This window comes from Lissotriton vulgaris, chromosome 4_1, assembly GCF_964263255.1.
Source record: "Lissotriton vulgaris chromosome 4_1, aLisVul1.2, whole genome shotgun sequence".
NCBI lineage: Eukaryota > Metazoa > Chordata > Amphibia > Caudata > Salamandridae > Lissotriton > Lissotriton vulgaris.
Window position 1 is genome coordinate 524,162,093 of NC_141691.1, and position 26,652 is coordinate 524,188,744.

The following is a 26,652-nucleotide window of genomic DNA, read 5'->3' on the forward strand; positions in this document are numbered from 1 at the left end:
CCACAGCAGAGGACGATCAACTTTGTCAAACGCTGTGGAGAAGTCTATAAATTCAGCATAAATTCTCCCTCCCCAGATCCTGATGTATTTCTCTGAGAAAACTTGCAGAGCGGTCAAATTGTCCATGTTGCCATGCCTTTGCCGAAACCCCGTCTGCTCGAGGGGCAATATATTATTCTCCGCTACCCAATTATTAATCTACTGCAAAAGGCATTTAGCAAAAACTTTACCAATAGCGTCCAAAAGGGCAATTTGACGGTAATTTTGAGGAGCATTTCTGTCTCCCTTCTTGAACAGGGGGACCAGTATGCTCCCCTTCCAGGAGGGAAGAATTATTTTGTGCAAAAAACAAAACTTAAACACAGGGAAAAAGAATCTTACTCCAGAGGACACTATTTTGTTTTAAAACAGAAATAGGTAACTTGTCCGGGCCCATAGCTCTCGAGGAACGCATGCCCTTAATAGCCAATTCAATAACCCTTTCGGAAGGCGGTCAAGGCCGGAATTATTCTCTTTCGTTCTATCGCGAACGACTACCATTCCATTTCCGGCACACAAATTCACGATGTAATCTACCCAAATTCGTTCTTCAATCGGGACTGGTAAAGGCAGTAGATACATTCTTTATGTGGATCCTCAAAGTGTAATCTCTTCTTCCCACATGAAGACCAGGCCAGAAACAAACTTTTCCTAGAAGAATCAGACATTTTTTCTCTCAAGAAGTTGAAGTTTAAGGAAAAATCGGAGCAGAGCTCAGGGAGACTCCCTAACAAATGAGGTGCAGTAGAAAAGCGGAGGGTTTGCCTCTCTGTGTGGAAGGTTCTAAGAGGGTGCTGCTGCCTGATTGGCTGGTTTCCAAGTTTGGTTCTTTTTGCAAAAGGACTAAGATAGGCTAGTGTAGTGACTTTGCTATCTACTATAGCCTATAGTGTGATGTTATTATGACTGCAATGTATACGTTTTATTGTACCGCGAGACTCCCACCTCGTCAGCGGGGATGATTCTAAGCATGTGAATCTATGAAAAATACCCCAATACTGGATAACACACCCTCTGGATAAGCCTTACTGCTTGCCCACACTACCACATTTAGAGCTGTTAATACTTACCTAATGTAGGCTCTGCTATACCTCTGGGGACTCCCTCAACTCTGTGCACACGATACCTTCCTTTGGTATAGTATATACAGAGCCAGCTTGCTACAGTACAAACATGGATGAGCTAGCAATGGCTGTGGGCACAGTTCTGGGGGGTTGTGAGTTTAAGGTATAGGGATGGATAAGGCAGCAGTGTGCAGTGCAATCAAAGGCTGATGAGAGTGGGTGGACAGTAACAAACACAGCTTCGGCCAGTGGCATAAAGCACAGTGATGCCCCCCGCGTATCATGTCCTTGGTGCTAAGGTGACCTGTGTTTTGTACATAAGTCTCTGTGGAAATCCACTACCTGCTCATAGGTGTGGAATGGATGTGCCATGTGGTCCTCCTTTGGAAGGTGCCAATCCAGGTCGCCAGAGCAATAGACTTCACTGAGCATTTAAAAGCTGTGTACTGAGAGTGAGGAGTCAGCTTCAGTGAGCACTCAGCAGGTCAGATGACCACCACGAGTATAGTGGTCAGTTGATTAAGACAACCATACCTGGCTCTTTTACCCAATCACGCAGCAGAGAGCATTTAGATGCTGCAGCGCACCAGCCACGTGACAGCACACCATGGCTATGATGCAGAAATACCCTTTAACCCTTGCCTATTCTCGAAGCTTGTCATTCTAGATAGGGCAGCAGAAGCTAGAAGCTACTTTGACTGAGTCTGTCTCTGTGTTCAGTGCTTCAAAATAATTTACATGTCAGCAATATTATCGCAAGCGATTGGTGGAGCTCTAAGCTGTTACAAAACATGTTGGAACAGTAACCTATTTAATTAAGTCTAAACCCCGATGAGTGACACTTGGCATGGCTGCAAACGAGGCGTGGAATTAGCAGGAAGAAAATATACATGTGAACCGACAACAGTGTAGGCAAGTGCACCCACCTTTACCTATTGTGCCTCAGCAGAGAAATAAGTTACACACATCCAAAGAGGGAACCCTCGAAACTCATATTTATTAGAAAGAACATCTTTAATAACCATACAAGTACAGCATAACTTGTAACAGTTGCCTTTAAGTGCGAGATTCTGTGGTAAACAACGTCTCATGGTGAAAATGTATTATGCTTTGGATTGATTTCTTAACAGTTTCGTAAACATTTAGTAAGAAAGGTAACAGAAGAATTGTTTCACAAAACAGTCACCTCCAGTGTTTAGCCCCAAGACTGAAAAAGGTGTATATAATATCAATAAATAAAAAAAAAACATTGGTTCTTCATTCGGGATAGTCCTTCACTGAGCCATAAAGCAGTACAAAGATCCACCCATTATCGGATATTTCACGTGGCAACAAACAGGAACATTAACTAGTCTGGCAGGTGAAGGGACATACCTCAAGAAGTAAGAGAGACAATGTAAATTACCTATATGTTGGTATGCTTTAGTACAGCCAAAAGTAGAATAAGATCATTGGTTTCAAAGTCTTGAGAAGTGCAATTCTTCACAACAATTCTTCAGTCTCAAGTAGGAAGTAAGACAGCAAAAAGTGTTAAATTTCAAAACAGTCAGTGGTCGCTTTCTTGCAAAACGTTGTCTACTTTTCACTCAGATTTCTGGGAAAATAAATAAAAACATACTGATGTAGACAATACATTATTACCTACTCATATAACTATATATTTAAAAAAACAATCAAAAACGTGAAATATACCAAACCTCATCTCAAACTCGGAACGTTTGCAGGGGTACGAACAATACTCAAATCGATCTTGTAAGTATTTACAACAGTACTGCACTCTTACAACGCTTCCAACCCCATGCATGACAACGCATATTTTGCAATAAATCTACAATTACATCGTGCAAAGTTAAAACACTTTACTTTTTCAGCACACTGTAGAGGGGCTTAAGATCTTTTAGGGATTAGAAGTGGGTAGTGTTAAGGGGTCGTAAGGAGTTTTTGGCTTCAGGGTTGTGTCACGGGGCTTTTAGGAGTCAGGGGTGGCTATTGCTAAGGGGTATTAAAGAGTATAGGGATTGGTAGTATTAAGGGGCAGTGAGGATTTTTAGGTCCCGCCTGGCGAAAGCAGTGCATGAGCTGCTCTTGCCATGGAGAGGACCTTTTGTAATCGATTCAGCCAAAGCTGAATGCACGAGCGTCCAGATGGACAGAGACGGCTGCTGTCGCCATCCCCCACGCTAAACATGCCGCGTACTGACCAAAAAAATTTAGACAGCCTGACGCCATCTTTGTTTACTTGCTAAAGCGTAGGGCTGTGAACACGCACGCGCTTTTTTTTTGTCCCCCGCGTGCTTACCATTGTCATGGCAACTCGTCACGCTGCCTTGTTTAGGTTTGGCCGCGCTTGTTCTACTTGCGTGCTTGGGTGTGGTTTTTTCGGCTCATCTGTATTTGCGTGGCTTATCTTTCTCTGAGCACTCTCTCTCCGTCTCCCTAGCTTTGGGTCTTTCTTTCATTAGAATAAATCACAGAGGAAGATTCACAAACTGAGAAATGCTCATTAACTTTCCAGCAATAAATGAAGTTCCCTGGAGCCGGCAGACGTTGATTGTCAGGCTCTGCTTTGTAAAACTGAATATTGAGGGGGCGCGAGGCGCGGCTGACACTCGGGGCCTCAGGAGGGAGGCCACGCGCTCTTCTGGAGACCTCTAGGCTGGTGATTGGATTAGCGATGCATTCTTTCTTGGTGAATAAGAAGTGAATAAGAAGTAGAACTGTGCACGAATAAGTGTCATCGACCGGATTGGTTTCAAGTGACGTCGACAAGAAGAGGATACAGTGTTATAGCATTATGTAGAAGTGATGCATAATGGACAGCATCATTTCTCTGCACCTGCAGAGTATGGTTGTATTACTCATGAAGAGTTGTGGGCTGCTTCGCTGTTGGTGATCACACTCTTCCTAAGCCCCTTGTCTAAAGGTGAACCGTGTTTCTAACGCGGCCTTTTGTGAGGCGGCTCCTGCGGCATCTCCCTGCCATTGACCATGTATACAAATGCTACCCCTCCACAGGCGCCTCTGCGAATCACCTCCTGGCAGTGTGCAGTGACAAGGACGCCCTTCCAGGCTGCCTCAGACTTCACTTGCCACCCTTGCACTAAGTAGTTGTGTTTTGCTCGAAGCTGGTTTGTGACTTAGGAATTTCTTGGAGTAAGACACGTTTCCTTGTGATAAATAACGTTTTGTGATTCATGGGGAGTAAACATGACTTACTCTTGTAAAAACACGAGCAAACCACAATTACTCACAGAAAATGCTTTGCGAATCATTAGTTATGCGTCATTCACATTTTAATACTGGAGTGAGAAGCAAGTGTTAATTAATACAAAATGGTTTACGAATTGGGTCCTAACGTTTTTGGTAGAATCGTGCACACACATTGTGGTTGAGGGATGAACAGTACAGAAATTTGCTGCCACATGTTCTGTTGGCATGATACATTTGGATTGTACAATAACATATGTGCCTGATTATCTTTATGCAGCTCGCAACTTTAAAGTTCTACAACGAACACCAGGGGAACTGTCAGGGGAGGTACGTCTCTGTGGGTGTATTTTTTCCTTGTGATATGGTTCTTTAGTACAGTCCCTGTGAGTTTTGCCCCAAGCAGTAAGCACTGACAGGCCGGTTTCTCTCCTTTTAATGTAAAAATAGTTTATATGTGCTCGTGGCTCATCACATGTTTATAATTACGGGGATACTGTGACCTTATCTCCTGCACGTTTCCTGACAGCATGCTTTTGAAAACTGTCCTGAAAAATACCCCGGGCAGAGCATTTTAATGAGCATTTCGGATACATCATATTTAACCCAGTCACGCCCGCCATGTGTTCTTCAAAGCGGGTCATCCTGCGGACAGGCTGCTGTGGAAGGCTCAGTAACCCGCTGAGCTATTCCGCCTTCAAAAACAAGGGATGCACCGGGGTTATGGCAGACAAAGCGCTGTCCTGTGTGCTTTAGTGTAGGGGGCTCTGTACCTCCGCGAGTCTGTAGGCTCTGAGTCAAACTCCTGGGAGGCGGGTGGGCTGGAGAAGGGGTGGGGGTGGGGTGTTGACATGGACCACCTGAGCTACCTTATGACGTCCGTGCGTCACTGGCTGAAGCCAAAATACTGTATACTGAAATCTGTGGCCTTTATTTTACTCCCACATTATTCAATTAGTTAAAAAGACAACATTATACGCGTAACCTTACTTCCACCAATTCATTTAACAGCAATAAGACAGTAATGATATTTAAACAACACGTACATTTAGCTGTACGCATACCCTGAAGACGTCAACGTATTTAACCACACAGTGTCAGATATACGTCACTATAATGTTCCCGATACAGTTACTGGAGCCAATAACACACTGGGGCAGAAACCTGTATTAAAAGAAAACAAGCATTGAAAATTCAATAGGTCTCGCCTTTCATTAAGTTAAAGCCATTTGCTTTGCTATACAATACCATTAGCAAAGCAAATGGCTTTAACTTAATTAAAGGCGAGACCTATTACATTTTCAATGCTTGTGATGGTTAGTGATGGATAGTTTTATGGGGAAGTAAGCAGTTTTTAAGGATTCAGGGAAGGGTAGAGTTTAGGGGTAGTAATGCATCTTTAGGGTTCAGGAAAAGGTAGCATTATGTGGTAGTAAGGGTTTTTAAGCTGCAGGGAATATTAGTGGTAAAAGGAGATTTTAGGGTTTAGGTACGGGAAGTTGTTAAACCGGACAGCCTTTGGTGTGATCTTCCACAAATCATTTGCCTTATTACCTTTTGTTTCCTCAAATTCGTTTTTGCTGGCTTTAGGATTCTGTGCATTTTAGCGATGCTAACCAGTACTAAAGTACTTGGTCTCACTCCTTTAAACATGGTAAAATAGGCTTTACACCCAATTGGCACATGTATTTAACTTATAAGTCCCTAGTAAAGTAGTGATAAATTTACCCAGGGCCTGTGAAGAACAAGTAACTTACCATTGGTAACGCCTTATCAGATAGAGACTATCTAGCTGCAGATTGCTTACCTTAGAATTATCTCCAGGTGTCAGACTGGTTCCAGAAATGTTTTTGTACACAGGGGTATTGCGCACCGGTATATGGCATTGTTCGACTCTACGTGGCATCATCTGCGTTGTCTGCGCCGGATTTGATGTGTGCGGTACCTATACAGATGCCACCCCAGCGCACTGACATCAGTTTCTTTTCACGGCTTTCCGTGAGTGCGGAGCTCCGGAGAACACTGACCACTGGTATGGAGAACTAGGGCCCTGGAAAAATAGCCCTGTCCCTAGAAATCCGTTCACTGGGAGGATGGGTTAGTCGGTAAGGAATCTGCAGCTATATAGTCTCTCCCACATAAGGTGCTACAAAAGGTAAGTAACCTGTTCATCTGATAGAAAGTTTTAGCCACAGATTCCATACTTTACAAAAAAGTACCCAAGAAATACCTCCCCGGAGGTGGGTCTGCAAACTAGAAAGTCCTGCAGGTCGGAACGAGTAAAGTGGCAGTGCTGAAGGACCGGACTATCCTGGCAGTACTGCTACATGAATGTGCGATTCATGAATGTGTGCAGAGAAGCCGATCCTGCCTGACAGGGTTAGAACTCCATGTGCTAATTCAGGGGTCGCAGCCGTAGTTGTTGTGGTAAGAGCACGCAAACCCTCAAGGGGCTGCTACTTGGCCAATGCGCGGCAGATCTCAATGCAGAGAGTGATTCATTGGGAGATGGCCCCCTTCTGCATGGCCTTTCCCTTCTTTACTCGGACGTACCCCACGGAAAGTTGGTTGTCAACTCGGGAACTCTCTCATTCGGTCAAGGTAGAATGGCAATATTCTTTTTGGATCCAGTAGGTGAAGCTGCTGCTCATCTTTAGAGGGATGTGGCGGAGTGTAAGAGGTAGGCAGTGGCCTACATGAAAAGGGGTGAAGCTCTAGAGCAAAAAACCAACTTGTCTTGGTAGATGTTCAGTTATGGAAGCTTGGATGACAAAGCCTGAAGCTCACTGATCCTCCGAGCAGATATTATTACCAACAGAAAGGCTGTCTTTATGGTAAGGAGCCAGAGAGGACAGTTGTGCAAGGGCTCAAAGGGAGCGCAAATCAGAAACATTAGGAAAGGCGTACGTCCCATGAAGAATGATGAATGGAGAAGGGAGAAGGAGGAAACATTTGCTGCAAACCTTTCAAGAACCTATATGCACCGTGTCCAGAACAGCTCAGATGAAAAGGGAACATCTGAGTGGGAGTTTGATGTGACTTCGGCACTTTGATAGTGAACTCTAGCAATTGCAGGAGGTCCGCCATAGTCTGGAGGTAGGAAACGACAGCCTGGGGCAAACCCACCTTCAAAAGTCAGTCAGCAAGATAGGGGAAGACTTACGCTCCAAACTTGTGGATGAACTGCGAAGATCACCATCACCTTGGTGAACAGCCGAGGAGCGCCGGTAAGGTTAAAAGGGAGGACGGCAAACTGAAAATGCTTGTGGCTCACCGTAAACCGCAGGACGGGAATGTGGAAGTATGCATCTTGCAAGTCCAATGCTACCATACAGTCTCCCGGGCCCAGGGCAGACAGGATTTGAGTGAGTGTAAGCATCTTGAACTTCTTCTTGAGGAAGAAATGAGATGAGGTGTAGGATAGGACGAAGGCCCCGGTCCTTCTTGGACACCAGAAATTAGCAGGAAAAACAACCATGACCCAGGGAAGACATGGCTTGGCAGTTCGGGCTGGACTGTTCCCATGAGGCACAGGGTCAGACTGATTTGCATATAGCCATGTCTGAACTGGGGTGGCAGAGTGGGCTAAAGAACGGTGATGGATTAAACCCAGATCTTTTGACTGGGTGTGAGTGTTTGATTGATTCAGATGCTCCGTCCATCACCACCCTCTTTTGTACCGCTACTTCTGGCATCAGCATCTCTCTATGGCTCCCTTGGACAAGAGAACTGTCACTTCCTGGCTCAGCAAGGAAAGATAATCCTCTGCCAGCTTGTCACAAGTGGGTGGCATGGGTGGAGGTAAGATCTTAAAGGGGACATAGTAGCCACTTCGGACAATTTGAAGAACGCAGTGGTCTGTTTTTATTGACCTCCAGTGGGACAGGAGATGGTGTATCATGCCTCCGACTCGGTGCCCATGATGGAGAGAGGGTATTTAGAAGCTGGAGGGGTGGATTGGCCCTACCTCTGGATGCCCGACCCACGGGCCAATGGGTACTGTGTCCTCAGCCATGCAGAGGCTGGGAAGCATGTGCTCAGTGATGGTGGGGCTTGTAAAGACATGGCTGGAAGCCCCTTCCATGGCTGTGAAAGAGGACTGGCGTTGGCGAGGGGTCATGGGACGATCGAAGGACCCAGCCGTAGCCCTACTGTCCTTAAAGCGCTCCAGCGCTAAATCTGCCTTGTCTCCAAAGAGACGGGAGTCAAAGGGCATGTCCATAAGTGACACTTGAACATCCCTAGAAAAGCCAGTTTTCCTCAGCCAGGCATGACACAATGATGAAAAAACCACTCTGGCCAGCGAGTCGGTTGTATCCAGCCCACATCGTATTGTGAACTTCGCTGAATCTCTCCTGTCAGCAATAGCTTGGTAAAGTGTGTCTGGGCCACAGGCAGCACCTGCGCCACTAAATCCCACAGCTGCAAAAACACAGTTGATGGACAGAATGCAGAACAATGTCATACATTCACCCCAGTACAGAGATCTGGGCCTAAATCCATAGTTTTTTTGCACTCCACACCACCCCAGTTCAGACATGCCCATATGCAAATCAGTCTGACCCTGTGCCTCATGGGAACAGTCCAGCCCGAACTGCCAAGCCATGTCTTCCCTGGACCGGAAACAAGCTTCCGAGGACCGGTTTCTGGCATTCCAGCCGTCTTCAGCCCGGCTTGCTTGAATCCAGTGGTGTGGAGAGCATGGGACTCACGTCTGAGCATACTCATCCCACTCGGGGTGACAATTGCAAAAACCACAGTTGATGGACAGAATGTAGAACAATGTCATACATTCACCCCAGTACAGAGATCTGGGCCTAAATCCGCAGGGTCAAGGCTGATTTGCATATAGCCATTGTCTGACCTAGGGTGGTGTGGAGTGCAAAAAAATATGGATTTAGGCCCAGATCTTTGTACTGGGGTGAATGTAAGACAGTGTTCTGCATTCTGTCCATCAACTGTGTTGTTTGCAACTAAATCCCACAGAGCATGGGGATTAGGGCCCAAAATGCATGTAATGTTCAAGGACCGCAGTGCCAGGCTGATGGAAGAAAACATCTTCTTTCCTAAGTTGTTCAGCCTCTTAAATTCCCTATCAGGTGGAGTTGTACAAAATGCACTAGGATTTACACAGGAGGTGGAGGCTTGGACCACCAAAATCTCCAGGGAAGGATGTTTTGTGAGGTGTCCCCTGTGAGATGGGGGGGGGGGAGGGGGGCAGTGATGGGCAATCTCCCTGCAAACAGGAGACCTTGTGCGGCGTTTGGATCAAGAAACAAGAAGGACATCCATGAGGGCTTCATTAAATGGGAGAAACAGCATAGCAAAAGAAGGTCCCGCTTTTAACTTTTATATATGAACATTTATCAAATCAAAAGTATCTCAAGGCCACAAAAATAACCAAATATACTAAATAACAAAAGTAATAATTCTTAAGTGTTATTTCTATTTTTAACTGATTCTTACACTGTGCATACTTTGTTAAGGTTGCTCAACCTAACACCCCAATCATCCTAAAAGACTTTCAACAAATCCTCAAGCAAGTCTCATTCATACTTCATTCATTCATCACATGCTCAGTCAAATAAAAAAACACCAGACAAGAACAATATACAAAATAATTGCAATCATGTATTATATCAAAATATAAAGAGATAGTCAGGAATGGCCCACCCAAATCCCATACATAAGGTGCATGGCCTCAAAAAACTTGCAGAATTGGGCAGTGGTCGCTCATGCTACCGGAAACCTGGGGAGGTGCCAAGCTTCCCAGGCTGAACCGCAGAGCCAGGTCTAGCATGGCGATGCCCCCTCATCTCGTCAGATGACTTTAACTTCTTGTTCTTCTTCTTACGGTGAGACTTTACCGAAGACAACTTCAAGTGCGACGAGGATCTTTGGTTCCACGACCTTCCTCTCGAGTAGAATGGAAACTGTTGCGGCATCGCACATAGAGCGGCAAAGAACTTGAGGGAACGCTCCCTCAAGGCCTTGGTGTGCATGGCGTAGCAGTCGACGTAGGTGTTAGCATTGTGGTAGTGCTTGAGGCACCAGAGGCAAACATGATGCAGTCAGTCACCAACATCTGTCAGTGACAGATGCCATAGGTCTTGAAGCCAACTTTCATCGCTGACATCTCTGTCCGGATCTGCGCTGACTGAAGCAGAAAGAAAAGAACTGACATCAACGCGCTGGGGTGGAGCCTATATAGGCACCGGGAAAGTCACTTTCGGTGAGACCGACGACACCACGCGGAGCCGAACACCACCACCTACCGGCGTGCAGGGGTACTATCGCAAGGGAGAGGAAAAGCCCCAAAAACAATGTGATGAGAGGATATTATGATGTTTGGATAAGATAGTCATTTGTTGTGGTGGCTCTCTGCAGTATTGACGTGTGAGATTGTAAGTCAGCCATTGGGTGGGGTATCAGCCCATCTTAGCATCAGGCCTCACCCCCACAACACAATATAGTCTTCCTAACCCTTGAGGTATGGATCATTAGAGGCCTTGCACCACAGGAAGGACCGAGCTAAAGCAAAGACCACTGTGAACCAGGGTAAGAAGGAGGATGGGATCGAGCAGGAACAGGTATCACTGTGAGCAGCAGTGTAGCATTCACAAGGGTGGGCCACAGCAGTGGTCAGGAGTGCTGTGAGTAGCAGTAAACCACTCATGAGGAGTCCAGGGACAGCAGGACCTTGGCCTTCTATGTGCAGCAGTCAGCCGTTCACTAGGAGGGCATGGTCGCCAAATGTAAACAGATTAACGTTAGTTATTGTCCCATGAGGGCAGAATCAGACCGTAAGTAGATAAAATGCTGTCAGCCAGACTACCTAACAAGCCAAACACTGAATGAAGGATACAAATGGAACTAACTCTACCCATGAGCTAATGGCTGAAGGGGGCTTACCCAGTCAACTACTTTATGTAGTATGTCCTTGGGGCTGAATTAAAGTGTGATTGACTCCAGCCCGGCAGATAGAGGTGGGACACCTGCAACAAAGGAAGTGAATCTAGGGAAGACCGAGTTACCCCAGTATAAAATCTAGATCTATGGTTCGTTGTCTGAGCAGAGGAATTAAGGCCTCTTTGGTAATGCTTTGAAAACAAGGGCAAAGGAAGCGAAAGATGCCATGGCACCAGGCAATCCCCAAGGTATTGATCCAACCAAACAATACATTTTAAAACTTACATTGACATTCTAAAATTATGGGATGAGGAGAACTCTGTGCTAACGAAGCCTACTTCTTCAGTGTTCAGTCTTTGGATCTGAACCGCTATTTATGACTTTAGACTTCACTCTGCCCGAGCCAATATTACTGCTAGCAGAAGTGCAAATGGTCAAGAAAGTACATCCTCCAATCCTCAAGGTAAGCTATTGTGATGCAGTGATCTCCTTATATCAAAAATAATTTGCCTACAATTTGAGCTGTATAGATCAACAGATAGGCTAAAATCCCTCAATTCTCTTGAATTCAATAAAAACAGTGTCACTTCTGGCCACCACCTTCACTTGTTTTCTTGTCATTCGAGGATCAATTTACATGCGTTTGAATTGACATCTGTGTTGAGAACTACCTAGCCATAGAGGATACTAACAGACTTCATGATGAATACTGGTACTTCTGACCCACTTCTGTAACATCCAACAAAGACAGATGACTGAAATCCGGGGAAACCCATATTTGGTCATCTTGTTCATGTCGAAAACAAGGTCAGATATCTGGGATCAGCCTTGGGAATTAGTGGACAATCTTTGTGTCCCTGATACTGCAGTGATCAGCTACTATTGTGAGCTGACTGAAGAGAGTATCTTTGCATTTGACTTTCCAAGGGTAGCAAAGCTGATTAGTCGAGGCTTACTCTTGAAGGTTGGGTGTATAGTAGAACACACTTCATGAATTATTACCATTAGTGACACTGTAACCCCTATCACCACATTTGCCAAAACAAATGTTTTGTATTACATCAAAAGTCATATTTTAAACCCAAGTGATCAAAGTTTAGCAGTTGTGGGGATGCAATATTCCAAATCCCCTTCCAAGGAAGAAAAGGCTGGTAGTGGTCATTGAACTTAGAAGATGCCTGGCAAAAGGCTTTGCATCAATGGAGAAAGCGCTACAAAATGGCGCCCACAAGAAAATTCCAGTTTCATAAATCCTTGAAATCTCAAATTATTTCAAGATACGATGGCAATTTTTAGATCATTCATTAGATCTTCTCCTGTGCTCTATAGCGACCTTGCTATGCAATGGTACCACAATGGAGCTGGAGAAATGCCTGTTACTTGTGGATTTGTGACTCGTTCTGGGAGAACTATTGCTGCTCAAGTTATGTTAGAATACTAACACTAAACTGTTTTCAGAAAAATTGGCCTCAGCAGTTAAAGGTTTTAGGATCTACTTTATTACTTGGACATGGTTTTTTCCCCACTACTGAACAAAAAAAAGAGCTTGAAAAAAGCTGTCATTGTTTATGAGTAGCTAATATTTCTAGAAACGGAAAGACACTGGAAGAGAAATGGATGCCTGGACTTGGAACAGGATTGAAGAAAATCAGGACCTTCAGAAGACTAATGTTGACTACAGATACTGTGGAGCAATTGAGACTCATAGTGGCAAATTCAGGCACCTGATACAGTGAACAAACAGGAAATGAGGATGGAGAAACAAAAAGTGACTAAAGACGAAGAAAGGTGGTCATGATGGATTGGTCAGTAATAGTAATCCTGAATGGAAGGAAGACATTTTGGATTGGGAAGAATTACATCACTCCAGTCACATGGTCCGGGTAAAAAGAAACCCCAACATGGAGGTAAGATGAACCTGAAATATCGGACAGAGGGTTCACGAAGATTAAAGAAGAAGAAAACACACTTCCAACTTTCCATGGGGAAAAGGAACAGACTTTAGGAATACGTTTTCTCTGTTTACACAAGCTTGTCACCAAGCTCATCTACCGCACACCCCAGAAACAAATGCCAGATTCAGTTCCTGCTCTGAACAAATTTGAGAGCAGCCAGAGAATCCCATCATATAAAGGACATCAAGTACCCCGCACTCGACAGTAGCTGGATTAAGAGAGACATACACACTCAAGTTCTGCTCACAGGACGGATTTCCCGCTCGCCAGTGTGCTCTGCCCTGATAGATGTAGAAGAAAACTGCAGACATCTGAACCCAGTAGAGCGACAAGGCAGAGTGGTTGTATCCAGTTTCACTGTCTTCTCTCTCATTCCATTCCTTTCCCCAATTTCTACTTCTGCCCAACATATTATATTTTGTATGGTCAGTGGTGGGTGTTGACAGGAGCAGAAGAGAGTGTTGCTCTCATTGGATTCGGAGCATATTACAAGGCTAATGCTTTCTGACAACTTCTTGAGTCTATAAATCAAGTTACACAATGAGAAAACCTGTGATTACTCAAGGCTTTGCAACCTTCTCAAATTTGACAGCAGATATAATGCTCTCTTATCTTTCCCACCACCCCCTTATAAAATGTTTATCTGATTAGTTCCTTGAGCAAAACAACAAAACCAAAACATCCTTACCTGTTTTGAAGCAATAAGGCAACTCTATGGCACAAGAGGCACCGCTGATTGGTGATTGTGTGTGTCTGTCTGCAAATCTATATCAAGTGCTGCAATAAATAAAAGGAAACTTGGTGAAATATATTCACATTAAATTATATGGCAAAATAAAACACAGTATGAACAAATATTACTATTATCTATTTTTTTTAACCATACAGCCAAAAAGATTGGCACAGTGCACTTGATTAGAGAGGTTTACCAGTTTAATAAAGCTGTTTTTTTTGTAAACAGGTTTACTTGCATTACCAATTCATAAGCTTGACTCGTAGATAAAACAAGGATTTAGAAGGCTAATATGAAAGTCATTCTTAATTGCTTGGCGATTGTGTGTGTTTCCAGTTTTGGGCCTGGGCAAGTGAGTAAATGTGATAATGAATTAAATGGTGGTTGAACAAACTGATAATGAGTGCATGGATAAAAAAATAAGAGAAGAATGAGAAAGGGCATTAATGGATGAATGAATTGGAGACTGCTTGGGTTAGTGCACAGATGAATGAGTGCCTGTTCACAACTGCCCAATCACTCCGCAAAAAGTACAAGTTAACACCGTCACCATCACTTATTAAACCTGTAAAAATGTTCTGATTGGCATCATCACTTTGGCAGTTTGTGGCATGTTGATGCTCCAGAATAGCTACATTTTATGCTGAAAAGTACTATTCTCTTTAATGTCGCTGGCTTTTGAGTTATTAAATACTTTTTTAAATCAATATTTACAGCCAATAAATGTGGTTGCATGTACTTTTTTCGATAGAATTCCATGGGATAGCTGTCAACAGTTAATCTCTGGTATACAACTTCGTAGGTTATTCAATCTTTATTTTTTGGGCAATGATCGGAGTTACATGCCCTTCATCTTTAGACCTTACAGGAAGACGCCGGTATTCGTCATTTATATCTCAATTCAATCATCTCTTAAATCTAGCTTTGACAAGCGGTGGTAAAGATTTTCCCACTGATACATCAATAATTTTGAACGCTGGTGTGTTTTTTGGTGCATTTATTGCTAATTTACTAAGGGAGTCGGCATTAACATAAGCAACCATGTTTCACTTCCATATGAAATCATCTTCACGGTAGAATCCTGTACTCACAAGATCTCGAACTGCTGCCCTTTTTCCGAAAAGTGAGATCAGCTAACCACTCTGGAACATGTTAAATAGGTTTGATTAGAATTCAGGTGTGGATTAGATACGCAAATTCAACACAGTATTCTGAATAAACTCCCAAATTTCTTGTATATTTTCAGGTTTATTAACTTTTGAAACCTTTACCGTCCTTCTTTTTTATGCACTTCCTTTGTATTCTCTTAGATTTGTACTTGTTTTCAACTTTCAACTTGAATCTTTTCACTAATGAGCAAACAATGAGCGCTTGCAAGTTTACATTCCAGCTCTGTTTTTAAACGATACCAGCAATCTTTGTAGTGTGTTTGCGCTTCAGCATGATCAGAGATAAATGTCTGCACATCACGTGTAAATAAAGCAACCCTATGGAAGCCCTCTGCTCTGTTGCCCTAAAACAACTAAAGCTGTACAACCCAACTGTGATGTCAGATTGAATGTTCCTTTGCGATTACTGGGTACTCCTTGGCTAACCTCCGGCAGTCTGTTAGATATTCTCCTGTTCCTAATGATGTCCTTTCAATACTGGTATCAGGCTGTATGAGAATTGCAGCAGTCTTGAATAAATGCATTTTTACGTCTCCCAAAAAAGCCTGCAGTTGGTCGGTTTCAGGCTGCATAATCATCCAATCCCTACACCGCATGCCACTGCCTGAAGAATAAACGTTTGAGTTTTTTTGTTGGTACACTGGGCTACTTGCAATCACCTCCTTTTACTCTGGGACACCATATTTTCTTTCAATGACGGATCGAGATCTGTCGTCCTGCTAAAACCTTCAAACTTCAAGGTGAGTCAAACAGGTGTACTAGCCTGTTCTATCCAATCAACTCAGTTAAACACCACATTCACTTGAACTTCATGTTACACTTGCCCTAAAGCCTTCTCATTCCCATTCAATAGCCAAGCAGCAAATATTTTTACTGGTGGGGTAATTTCTCCCAATGGTGGATATCTGACTGAATCAACATAAAATGAGGCATTTGAGAAACTCTTGACTCGCTCTACTGCCAAACAAGGTGGCATCTGTTCACACAACTGAAAACCTGCCATAATACCCTCTATAATTCTCAAAACACCCCTTTATCTCTACACTGGCAAAAATATATTCAGTCCATAAATTCCTGTGCACATCCATACCTGAAGATTTGTGGTATATTCATTCCCTTACAAACTGCATCCCCTCCTTATTCGAGCAAAGACCCTCTGTTGAATCACAGATGCTTCTCACAAGAGTGGAATAAATATATGTAAGCAACAATTTCCTTCGTTTAGGAACTGCCAGGACACTCTGGGGTTATATTTATTAAACACAACCTCTGTACCAACGCAGTTCGGATTTCGCCTTGCTCACGGTATGGATCGAGAGCCAGCATTGTCAATTACATACACATTATCACAGCAATTAACAATGGACTACAAAATGCACAAGTTACTACTTGTGTAACGATATATCTGTAAGAGACATTAGTTACTGATAGATTCCTTACCTTAGAATATCCCCAGGCGTCTGACTGGATCCGGAAACTTTTGCGTAGCAATACCCCTGCGCGCCGGTAGGCGTCGTCTGCGGCTCCGCGTCCGTCGTCGGCGTCGCGAGCGCCGGGATGACGTCGTCGGAGTACTTAGACGGCGCCCAAGCGCGCTGACGTCAGTTCTGACACACAGCTTTTCCGCGCCAGATACGCAGAGCCATGATAGAACTAACACTGGTGCCATGAAACTAGGGCCCTGAAAGGGGATGACCTTAACCCTAGATATCGGTTCGCAGAACGGGGAGGATGGGTGGGTCGGTAAGGAATCTATCACTAACTAATGTCTCTTACAGATATATCGTTACACAAGTAGTAACTTGTGCATCTGAAAGAGACACGTTAGTGATAGATTCCTTACCTTAGAATAGATACCCCAGCAATACCAACCCCGGTGGTGGGTCTGCGAACCAATATCACACCAGAAAGTCCTGGAGGACGGAACGGCCAAAGAAGCCATCCCTCCGGACTTGACTGTCCAGGCAGTAGTGTCTTGCGAACGTGTGCAGCGAGGCCCACGTAGCTGCCTGGCAAATGTCCTGCAGGGGGACACCGCGGCCCAGGGCAGTTGTCGTTGCCGTGGCCCGAGTGGAGTGAGCCCTCAATCCAGCCGGGGGCTCCTTCCTCGCCATGGAGTAACATGCTTGGATACACAAGATGATCCACCGAGAGATGGTCCTCTTGTGCACAGCCTTACCCTTCTTTGCGCCCACGTAACCAACAAAGAGTTGGTCATCCACCCGGAATTGGCGTGTGCGATCTAGGTAGTAGGAGAGCGCACGTTTTGGATCCAGACGGTGGAGCCTCTCTTCCTCCTTCGAGGGATGCGGAGGCGGAAAGAAAGTGGGCAAGGTAATGGACTGCCCGATGTGGAAGGCCGTAACAACCTTGGGCAGAAAGGAAGGTCGTGTACGTAACACCACCTTGTCAGGATGAACAGACAGGAAAGGTGGAGAAGAAGAAAGAGCCTGGAGCTCACTCACTCTCCTGGCAGAGGTGATGGCAACCAGGAAGGCAGTCTTTAGAGTAAGGAGACGAAGAGGACAGTTATGCAGTGGCTCAAAGGGAGCACACATCAGATAAGTGAGAACAAGATTCAAGTCCCACTGGGGCATCACGAAGGGAACAGGAGGGAACATGTGCGTGATGCCCTTCAGAAATCTACTTACAATAGGGGACTTGAATAAAGAAGGCTGATCTGGTAGCCTCAAGAAGGCTGATAGAGCAGAAAGGTACCCTTTAAGAGTGCCCAGAGCAGAGCCCTGCTGGGCAAGGGAAAGAAGAAAGAGCAGCACTTCCGAAAGGGGTGCCGAGAGAGGATCCACAGCCTTTGCTGTGCACCATGCCACAAATCTGTTCCACCGGCAGGCGTATACCGACTTTGTGGAGGGACGCCTGGCTGCCAGAATGATATCACAGACTTCAGGAGGCAAGTCAAATGGCCTCAACTGTCGCCGCTCAATCTCCAAGCTTGTAGGTGGAGACTGGACAGGTTCGGGTGCAGGACCGTCCCCTGCTGCTGCGACAGAAGGTCCTCCCGAAGAGGCAGACGAATCGGGGGATCGACTGACATGCTGAGTAGCTCGGGATACCAGTATCTTCGTGCCCAGTCCGGAGCCACAAGGATGACCTGGGCCCGGTCGCGCCTGATCTTCTTCAGCACTCTGGGCAGAAGTGGTATAGGCGGAAAGGCGTACAACAGACCGCAGCTCCACTCGCGACGAAAAGCGTCTCCGAGCGATTGCCGCCTTGGAAATTCCAACGCGCAGAACTGATGACATTGCGCGTTCGCTTCTGTGGCGAATAGATCTAACCAAGGCTCTCCCCACTGCCGAAAGAGACCTTGCGCCACGTCCGAGTTCAGACGCCATTCGTGATCCATCATGCACCGGCGGCTGAGTTCGTCCACCCTGGCATTCAGAGAGCCTGCCAGGTGTTGAACCACCAGGGTCACGCCCTGATGTTCCAGCCACTGCCAGAGGCGCAGAGCCTCCTGGCAGAGGGTCCACGACCCCACCCCTCCTTGCTTGTTGCAGTACCACATGGCGGTGGTGTTGTCGGTGAACACTTGCACTACGCTCCCCCGGACAGAGGGGAGGAATGCCTTCAGTGCTAGACGAATCGCCCGCTGCTCCAGAAGGTTGATATGGAGCCGGGACTCCGCCGGAGACCAGAGGCCTCTGATCTCCGCCTCTCCCATGTGGCCTCCCCAGCCCTGGAGGGACGCGTCAGTCACAACTACGTGCTCCGGTTGGGGTAGGGAGAGGGGTCTGCCACTGACCCAGTCGCGGTCCGTGAGCCACCACTGCAGTTGCCTCGCAGTGGCCTCCGAGATCAGGACATGATCGGACAGGTTGCCCTGATGCTGGGCCCACTGAAACTTCAGGTCCCACTGCAGAGCCCGCGTCCGCCACCTGGCGTGACGCACCAGTAGGATGCAGGAGGCCATCAGTCCCAGAAGCCGCAGCGTCAACCTGACCGAGACCCGGGATAACGGCTGGAAGATGGGAACCAGAGCCTGAATATCCCGAACCCGCTGCTCGGGTGGGTAAACCCGAAACTGCGCCGAGTCGAGAACCGCTCCGATGAAGAGGAGCTTCTGAGAGGGACACAGGTGTGACTTCGGCACATTGATGGAGAACCCCAGCAAGTGCAGGAGGTCGGCCGTAGTCTGGAGGTGGCTGACGACTGTCTGGGGCGAGCCCGCCTTCAACAACCAGTCGTCGAGGTAGGGGAAGACTGATACCCCCTGCCTGCGCAGATGGGCTGCGACCACCGCCATCACCTTCGTGAACACCCGTGGGGCGCTGGTAAGGCCGAAGGGGAGCACGGTAAACTGAAAGTGCTCTTGGCCTACCGTGAACCGCAGGTAACGCCGGTGGGCCGGCAGGACGGGGATGTGGAAATAGGCGTCCTGCAAGTCCAACGCTACCATCCAGTCTCCCGGGTCCAGGGCAGCCAGGACCTGAGCCAAAGTGAGCATCTTGAACTTCTCCGTCCGGAGGAAGCCGTTGACGTTCCGCAGATCCAAGATAGGGCGTAGGCCCCCTTTGCCCTTCTTGGGTACCAGAAAGTAGTGGGAGTAACAACCACGTCCTACTTCTGGCCCAGGAACGCGCTCGATGGCCCTCTTGGCCAAGAGGGCCGAAACCTCCTCTCGCAGAAGTTGCAAGTGATCCCCCGACACACAGTGGTATTGAGGTGGCATGGATGGAGGGGATGACTCGAAGGGGAGGGAGAAGCCCCTTCGGACAATTAGCAGCACCCACCTGTCCGAAGTGACTGTATGCCAGTGGGAGAGGTGATGGCGAACCCTGCCTCCCACAGGCGTCACATGGGCCTGAAAACTCGGACTAGGAAGGTTTTGAGGCAGGGGCTGCTGAGGGAGGTGTGGACTGGCCTCGCCGCTGTCCCCGACCACCGCCACGGCGGTTCCCACGTCCGCCACCGCGTTGCTGTACATTCTGCGGCGCGTGGCTGACGGTACGTGGTGGGGCGCCCCTTCCGTGGCCACGAAAGGAGCGAAAGGCACCCGATTGCTGGCGTGGGGCCGTAAGGCCCAAGGACTTGGCCGTGGCCCTGGAGTCCTCGAAACGTTCCAGCGCATGGTCTGCCTTGTCGCCGAAGAGGCAACGGCCATCAAACGGCATGTCCAGGAGAGTGGCCTGGACATCAGCCGAGAAATTGGCGGACCTCAACCAGGCGTGGCGTCGAACCGCCACCGTCGTTGCCATCGCCCTGCCCAGTGAGTCCGTAGTATCCAGCCCACACCGGATAGAAAAGCGTGCTGCATCTCGGCCGTCCGCCAGGGCTTGGCTGAGTTTAGCCTGGACCTCCTCCGGGCATCTAGGCAGCACCTCCGCAACCGTGTCCCACAAGGTGTGGGTGTAGCGGCCCAAGAGACAGGCGGTGTTCACAGACCGCAGCCCTAAGCTCACAGACGAGAAAACCTTCTTCCCGAACTGTTCATATCTCTTGGATTCCCTGTCGGGCGGGGCCGATGGGAATGCGGTTTGGGAGTTTGAGGCCTGGATGACCAGACTCTCGGGGGTGGGATGGGTGGACAAAAAGCATGGGTCGCCCGGTGCCGGGCGATAGCGTCTGGCCACGTTCCTGTCCACAGGGGGGCCTGTGGCGGGCTTGGACCAAGTGCCCAGAAGAACGTCACACAAGGCCTCATTGAACGGCAGGAGGGGCTCCGCGGAGCCTGACTGCTGTTTGAGGACCTCGGTGAGGAGATTAGTCCTCACGGCCGCGACGGGGAGCTGAAGGTTTAAGGCCTTAGCTGCCTTCGTCAACACTACACTGTAAGCAGAACCCGCCTCCGAAGCCACAGTCGGGGGCGACGTAAATCCAGTGTCTGGCGAGGTGTCAATACCACTGGCCTCCCCAAGCTCATATGTCCAGTCCTGGTGCGACTGGCAATCACGTGCCAGAGGGTCCTCGGACCCCTCCCATTGCTCCTCGTCACCCGGCTCCTGGAGACCAGGATCAACAGCCAGGGCCTGCTCGTTGAGATAAAAGTCTCCAAAGGCCGACGGAATCGGCGCCCAGCGGCGCCCTTCCGACTCCTGAGTAGGACCGTAGGAAACATTGGGGGCGGCAACCACATCGGCTGCCGGGGACGACACCTGAAGGGACGGCGCCGGCGAGGTCGTAAGGTCGACCGGCGAGGCCCCGGATCCGGAGCCGGATCCAGCGAGGTCGTGCGGCGCCGGGACCGAAGTCGCCAGCGGCGCCGGGGCCGAAGCACCCGACCCGGAAGGACCTCCAGACGGAGCCGATCGGCCCGAAGGCGCCACGGGAACCGACTGAGGAGGGAGGGCCCTCATGGCCATGAGGTACCTCTCGACCTCCTCCTGCGACGCGCCGTGCCCAGGGACCCGAAGGTGTGGGGCAGGCGGCGACGCTTGCGACTCCCGCGGAGCCGCGTGGGCGGTGTCGCCCGAGTCCCCGGCCGCATCGTGCGAGCGTCGGGGCGGGTCGGAGGATCGATGGTGTCGCTCCGACCTCTCATGCCTCTTACCTGAGGACTTGGAACCAGACGATCGATGTCCACTCCCGGAACGTCGATGACTCCGACCTCGCGACCTGTCCCTCGACCTCCCGTGGGACCGGGACCGGGACCTGGAGCGGCGCGGGCCCGACTGCCTCAGCTCGAGACGCTTGCGGGACCGCTCCCGCCTAGCCTTCGACGTCAGGGCCCGGCAGTCGGAGCAGGATCGATCGTCGTGGTCGAGGCCTAAGCACTTCAGGCACCGGCGATGGGGGTCCGTGACCGACATGAGTCGGCCGCACTTCGAACAAGGCTTGAACCCGGGCATCCCTGGCACCGATAGTCGAGATAGTCGACTAAAGAGAAGATCAAAAAGGATCAAAATTTCAGTCAAAAAGTGACTGGGGGTAGAGCTTCTTCCGGATCTGCGCTAGCTGGCGCGGAAAAAAGAAGAACTGACGTCAGCGCGCATGGGCGCCGTCTAAGTACTCCGACGACGTCATCCCGGCGCTCACGACGCCGACGACGGACGCGGAGCCGCAGACGACGCCTACCGGCGCGCAGGGGTATTGCTACGCAAAAGTTTCCGGATCCAGTCTGACGCCTGGGGATATTCTAAGGTAAGGAATCTATCACTAACGTGTCTCTTTCAGATATGCTAATTATACGGAGAGCAGGAAAGAAAGGCTGACATTTTGACATCTACATATTCCATATCCGAAAACATCTAAGGCCTGTTGTAATGCATTGCAATGTTTACACATTCATACCGTGCGAAAGACGAAACGCGTTTGTAGAGAGGCTGGGTTTAATAAATATAATTTAAGCATCCCAGAGCGTCCTGGCAGTTCCTAAAAGGAAGGAATGTGTTGCTGTAAATGTGGGCTGCGGTGCCCCGCCAGGACCGCCGCAGTATTGGAGCCCTGGGTCCCCGGGTTGTGTGACTGCAGAGATATATCATTAAGAACCCTGCTCCACACCCTAAGATGAAAACAAAATAAAATTGATGCAAAAAATATATCCATTTTCAGCAGCTCAGAGAGGGTTTGAAACCAGCTCCAATGCTGCATTTACATTTAAATGTTAGGCACCTTTCAGAAACACATCATACATCTTTCAGCTGTCAATGTCAATGGTTTATTGTGTTTTTGTTTTCAATAAGGAATTAGTTACTTACCTGTACACTATAGTTCTCCAGTATTATCTTTCATAGATTCACATGCTTGTATCTTCCCCGTCGTCATGGTGGGAGTCTCACGGTAACAGAATGACCAAGCAGTATCATAGAGAAGAAAAACTGCATAGAAAATCCCTATAGGGGCTGTACTATTTGGTAACCAGACCATTTCTTTGTTTTGGTCCAAAAGCCAGCCAATCAGAATTGCTGCCCTGCCCTCACACTCCCCAGCAGCAGCTTCCTGCCTCAGATTTCCGTCCCCGAGTGAGAGACATGGATAAATACCGAGAGCAAGATCTGCCTGAGAAACGGGGAGGCGGGCGGGCGCATGTGAATCTATGAAAGATAATACTGGAGAACTATAGTGTACAGGTAAGTAACTAATTCCTTCTCCAGTATTACATCTTTCATAGATTCACATGCTTGTATCAGAGTAGTAAGCAGTGCTCACCATACTTGTAGCGTTTCCAGGACAGAACCTAGAAGGAAGCTCTGCCGCAAAGCAATGACATAATAGTAGCCAGGAAAGCATCAGCAATACGATAAATGCATGTAAGTACAAGTCAAAGTACTGTATAGCAAAAAACAATGCCATTAGGCCATACCTTACTGGAATAGACGCTTCAGAACAGCCTGTCCCACTGCCGTGTCCTCCTTCCACGCAGTGTCTAGACAGTAGTGTCTTGTAAATGAATGCACACTCTTCCACGTTGCTGCTCTGCAGATGTCTGGCAGTGCCACTCCTGCGAACAAGGCCATCGAGGTTGCCATCTTCCTCGTTGAATGTGCATGCACTTTAGAACATAGCGGCTTCCCCGCTTTGTCGTGACATTTCAGGATAGCTGAGGATATCCATCTAGCAATACTCAGTCTCGACAATGGAAGACCTTTTCTCTGCCCTTCAAATGCAATGAATAATTGCTTGGACTTGCGGAACGTTTTTGTCCTTTCAAAGTAGAACTTTAGGCATCTAGAAATGTCTAGAGAGTGTAAGGCTCTTTCTGCTTCCGAGGAAGGCTTGCTGAAGAAAGAAGGTAAAATAATGGGTTTGTTGAGGTGAAAAGACGTCGCCACCTTGGGAATAAAGGTAGGATTTGTTCTCAATATAACCCTGTCCTGACGAAATTGTAAGAAGGGTTCCTCCACTGAAAAGGCCTGGATTTCGCTAACCCTCCTTGCAGATGTTAAGGCGAGAAGGAGGGCTGTTTTCCATGACAGGAACTGCAATCTGTCTTATGTATGGGCTCAAAGGGTGGCCTCATAAGCTGCGATAGAACTGTATTGAGGTGCCACGGCACAGGTGGGCGTTGGATGGGTGGGAAGACTCTAAAGAGTCCCTTGATAAATTCCTTTATTACTCTGGATGACCAGAGAGATGGTTCATTTGGCTTTCGCCTGAATCGTGATATTGCTGCTAAGTGCACTTTGACTGAAGCATGCGACAGGCCTGACTTTGATAGTGAAAGCAGGTAAGGCAGGATACCTTCAGGCTGAACCTCAAACGGATGCAAGTTTTGTCTGTTGCACCAGTGGCAGAAACGGGTCCATTTTGCTGTATATGTTTTGTTCGTCGATACAGCTCTCGCTTGTGAGAGAATATGCCTGCACTCTTGCGAAATATCTATATTCTGAAATTCACGCTCGTGAGGTTCCATGCGGACAACTTTAGAGAGTGTAGGTCCGGATGCAGAATCTGCCCTTTCTTCATGGAGATGAGGTCTTGAAATGTCGGGAGCTGGATCTTGTCGCCCCTCGACAATTGAAGGAGGTCTGAAAACCACGCCTGTCTTGGCCAGGCTGGTGCAATCATTATGATCCGGCACGGTTCCAATCTCATCTTGCGCAGTATGCGCGGTATCAACGGGAACGGAGGGAACGCGTATGCAAACCTTCCTGTCCAGTCCATGAGGAATGCATTTCCTATGGATCCCTGTTGACGGTACCTTGACGCAAAGTGAGCGCACTTTGAATTGCTTTGAGTCGCGAACAAATCTAATGTGGGAGTGCCCCACCTTTGAAACAGAATGCAAATCTGAGTGTCGTGTAGTTCCCACTCGTGTGTCGCATTGGGAGTGCGGCTCAGGGCGTCCGCCCGAGTGTTGAGGACTCCCTGTATATGCTGAACTTGGATCGAAATTTCGTTGGTTATGAGCCATTTCCAGATCCTTTGCGCCAGTGTCGACAGCTGTTTGGATCTCGTCCCGCCCTGTTTCAGCAGGTAAAACATGGTCGTGGTGCTGTCCGTTTGGATAAGTACCGACGAATGTCGTATTCTGGGAAGGAATGCTTGAAGCCCTAGGAACACCGCCTTGAGCTCCAACATGTTTATGTGAAGCTGAGCTTCCCAATCTGACCAAAGGCCCTGAATTTCCAGCTCTTGAAGATGCGCGCCCCATCCTTTCAGCGAAGCGTCCGTCGTCATCACGAAATCGTGATCTCGATGAATGAAGCTCAGTCCCTGGTTCAGGTTCTTTAGGATCTTCCACCATGACATGGCCACCTTCATACGGGTTGTGATGGTAATGCGATCCTCGAAGGTTCCACTGGCCTGTACCCACTGTTCGTCGAGCTGTTCCTGCAAAAGTCTCATTCGCAGACGACAGTTTGGTACCAATGGGATGCAGGATGACATCATCCCCAACATGGACTTGTAAATCCTCACGGAAGTGGACTTTTTTGCTTGAAGGGAAGCCGTTAGCCCCCTGATCTTTCTCATCCGATCTTCGGAAGGGTAGGCTTTCCCTGCTCTGGTGCATATCCATGCCCCCAGGAACTGAATGCCTTGGGCCGGAGTCAGCGAGGACTTCTCTAAGTTGGTTCTCAGACCTAATCGCTGAAACAATCGGATGCAGCTCTGTAGAGCTTCTGCTGCGTCCCTGAAAGATGGACCTGTCACCAACCAGTCGTCCAGGTATGGGTAAATGTAATGCCCTTGCAGTCTTAAGTGGGCCGCCACCGGGGCCATGCATTTGGTGAATACCCTCGGGGCTGATTTGAGTCCGAATGGCAGGACTTTGAACTGGAAGTGGCGACTCTCCACAACAAACCTTAAATACTTCCTGTGCTTCCGATGGATGGGAATATGGAAGTACGCATCCATGAGATCCAAGGACGCCAAGTAGTCTTTGTCCTTTAACATGAGTAAGATCTCTTGCAACAACAACATTCTGAAGGGTATCTTTTTATGTATTGATTGAGATCCCTCAGGTCCAATACCTGTCTCCATTTCTGGGTCTGTTTCTTTTTGATGAGGAAGAAATGTGAATAGAAGCCTCTCCCTCTGAGATGCTGTGGTACTTCCTCTATGGCTCCCTTTTGTAGAAGCGAGAGAACTTCCTTCTGCATTTCTTTGCGATGATGGTTGAGCCTGAGTACTGGAGGGTGGTCCGGTGGTATCTCCACAAATTCCAGTGTGTGGCCCCTGCTTATGACATCCAGGACCCATTTGTCCGATGTTATGGACATCCAGTTGGTGTAGTATTGAGACAGATAGTGGTCGTTGTCCGGGATCTTTTGTGTGGGGAGCGCCTGCCTGAAATCATTGACGTCTATTAGACTGCTGATTTTTCCCCCTGGCGTTGGATTTACCTCTGGACTGTTGTTGGTAAGAGGAGTTAGAGGATCTGAACTGGTTGTTGGTGTTAAACTGACGATATCCCTGCTGATTGTACGGTTGATATCGGTTGGATTGAAAAGAGGATCTTTGATTAAATTGGCCTCTTGCACCCCTCTTTCGAAAGGACTGAAACTTTCCCTGCTGAAGAGATCCCAGCGCTCTAGCCGTATCCGTCTTTATGCCTTGCAATGCCTCATCAATATGTTTCCCAAATAGGTTTTCACCATCAAAGGGCATATCGACAATCTTCGCCTGCACTTCCGGTCGAAAAGAAGTCGCCTTGAGCCAGCCCTGTCTGCGAAGCG

General features: G+C 47.9%; 1 protein-coding gene across 1 annotated transcript in view; it reads right to left on the reverse strand.

Moving 5' to 3' along the window:
* Window positions 1-2,081: 2,081 nt before the first annotated feature.
* LOC147721188 (protein AF-10-like) overlaps window positions 2,082-26,652 on the reverse strand; it is a 1,319,715-nt gene continuing 1,295,144 nt past the window's right edge. Inside the window, exons 13-14 of the mRNA XM_086966803.1 lie at window positions 13,863-13,951; window positions 2,082-2,697 (exon numbers count right to left, since the gene is read on the reverse strand). Of these exons, the coding sequence (XP_086822929.1) occupies window positions 13,887-13,951 (65 nt within the window). The 3' untranslated portion in view covers window positions 2,082-2,697; window positions 13,863-13,886. The remainder of the gene's footprint in view (window positions 2,698-13,862; window positions 13,952-26,652) is intronic.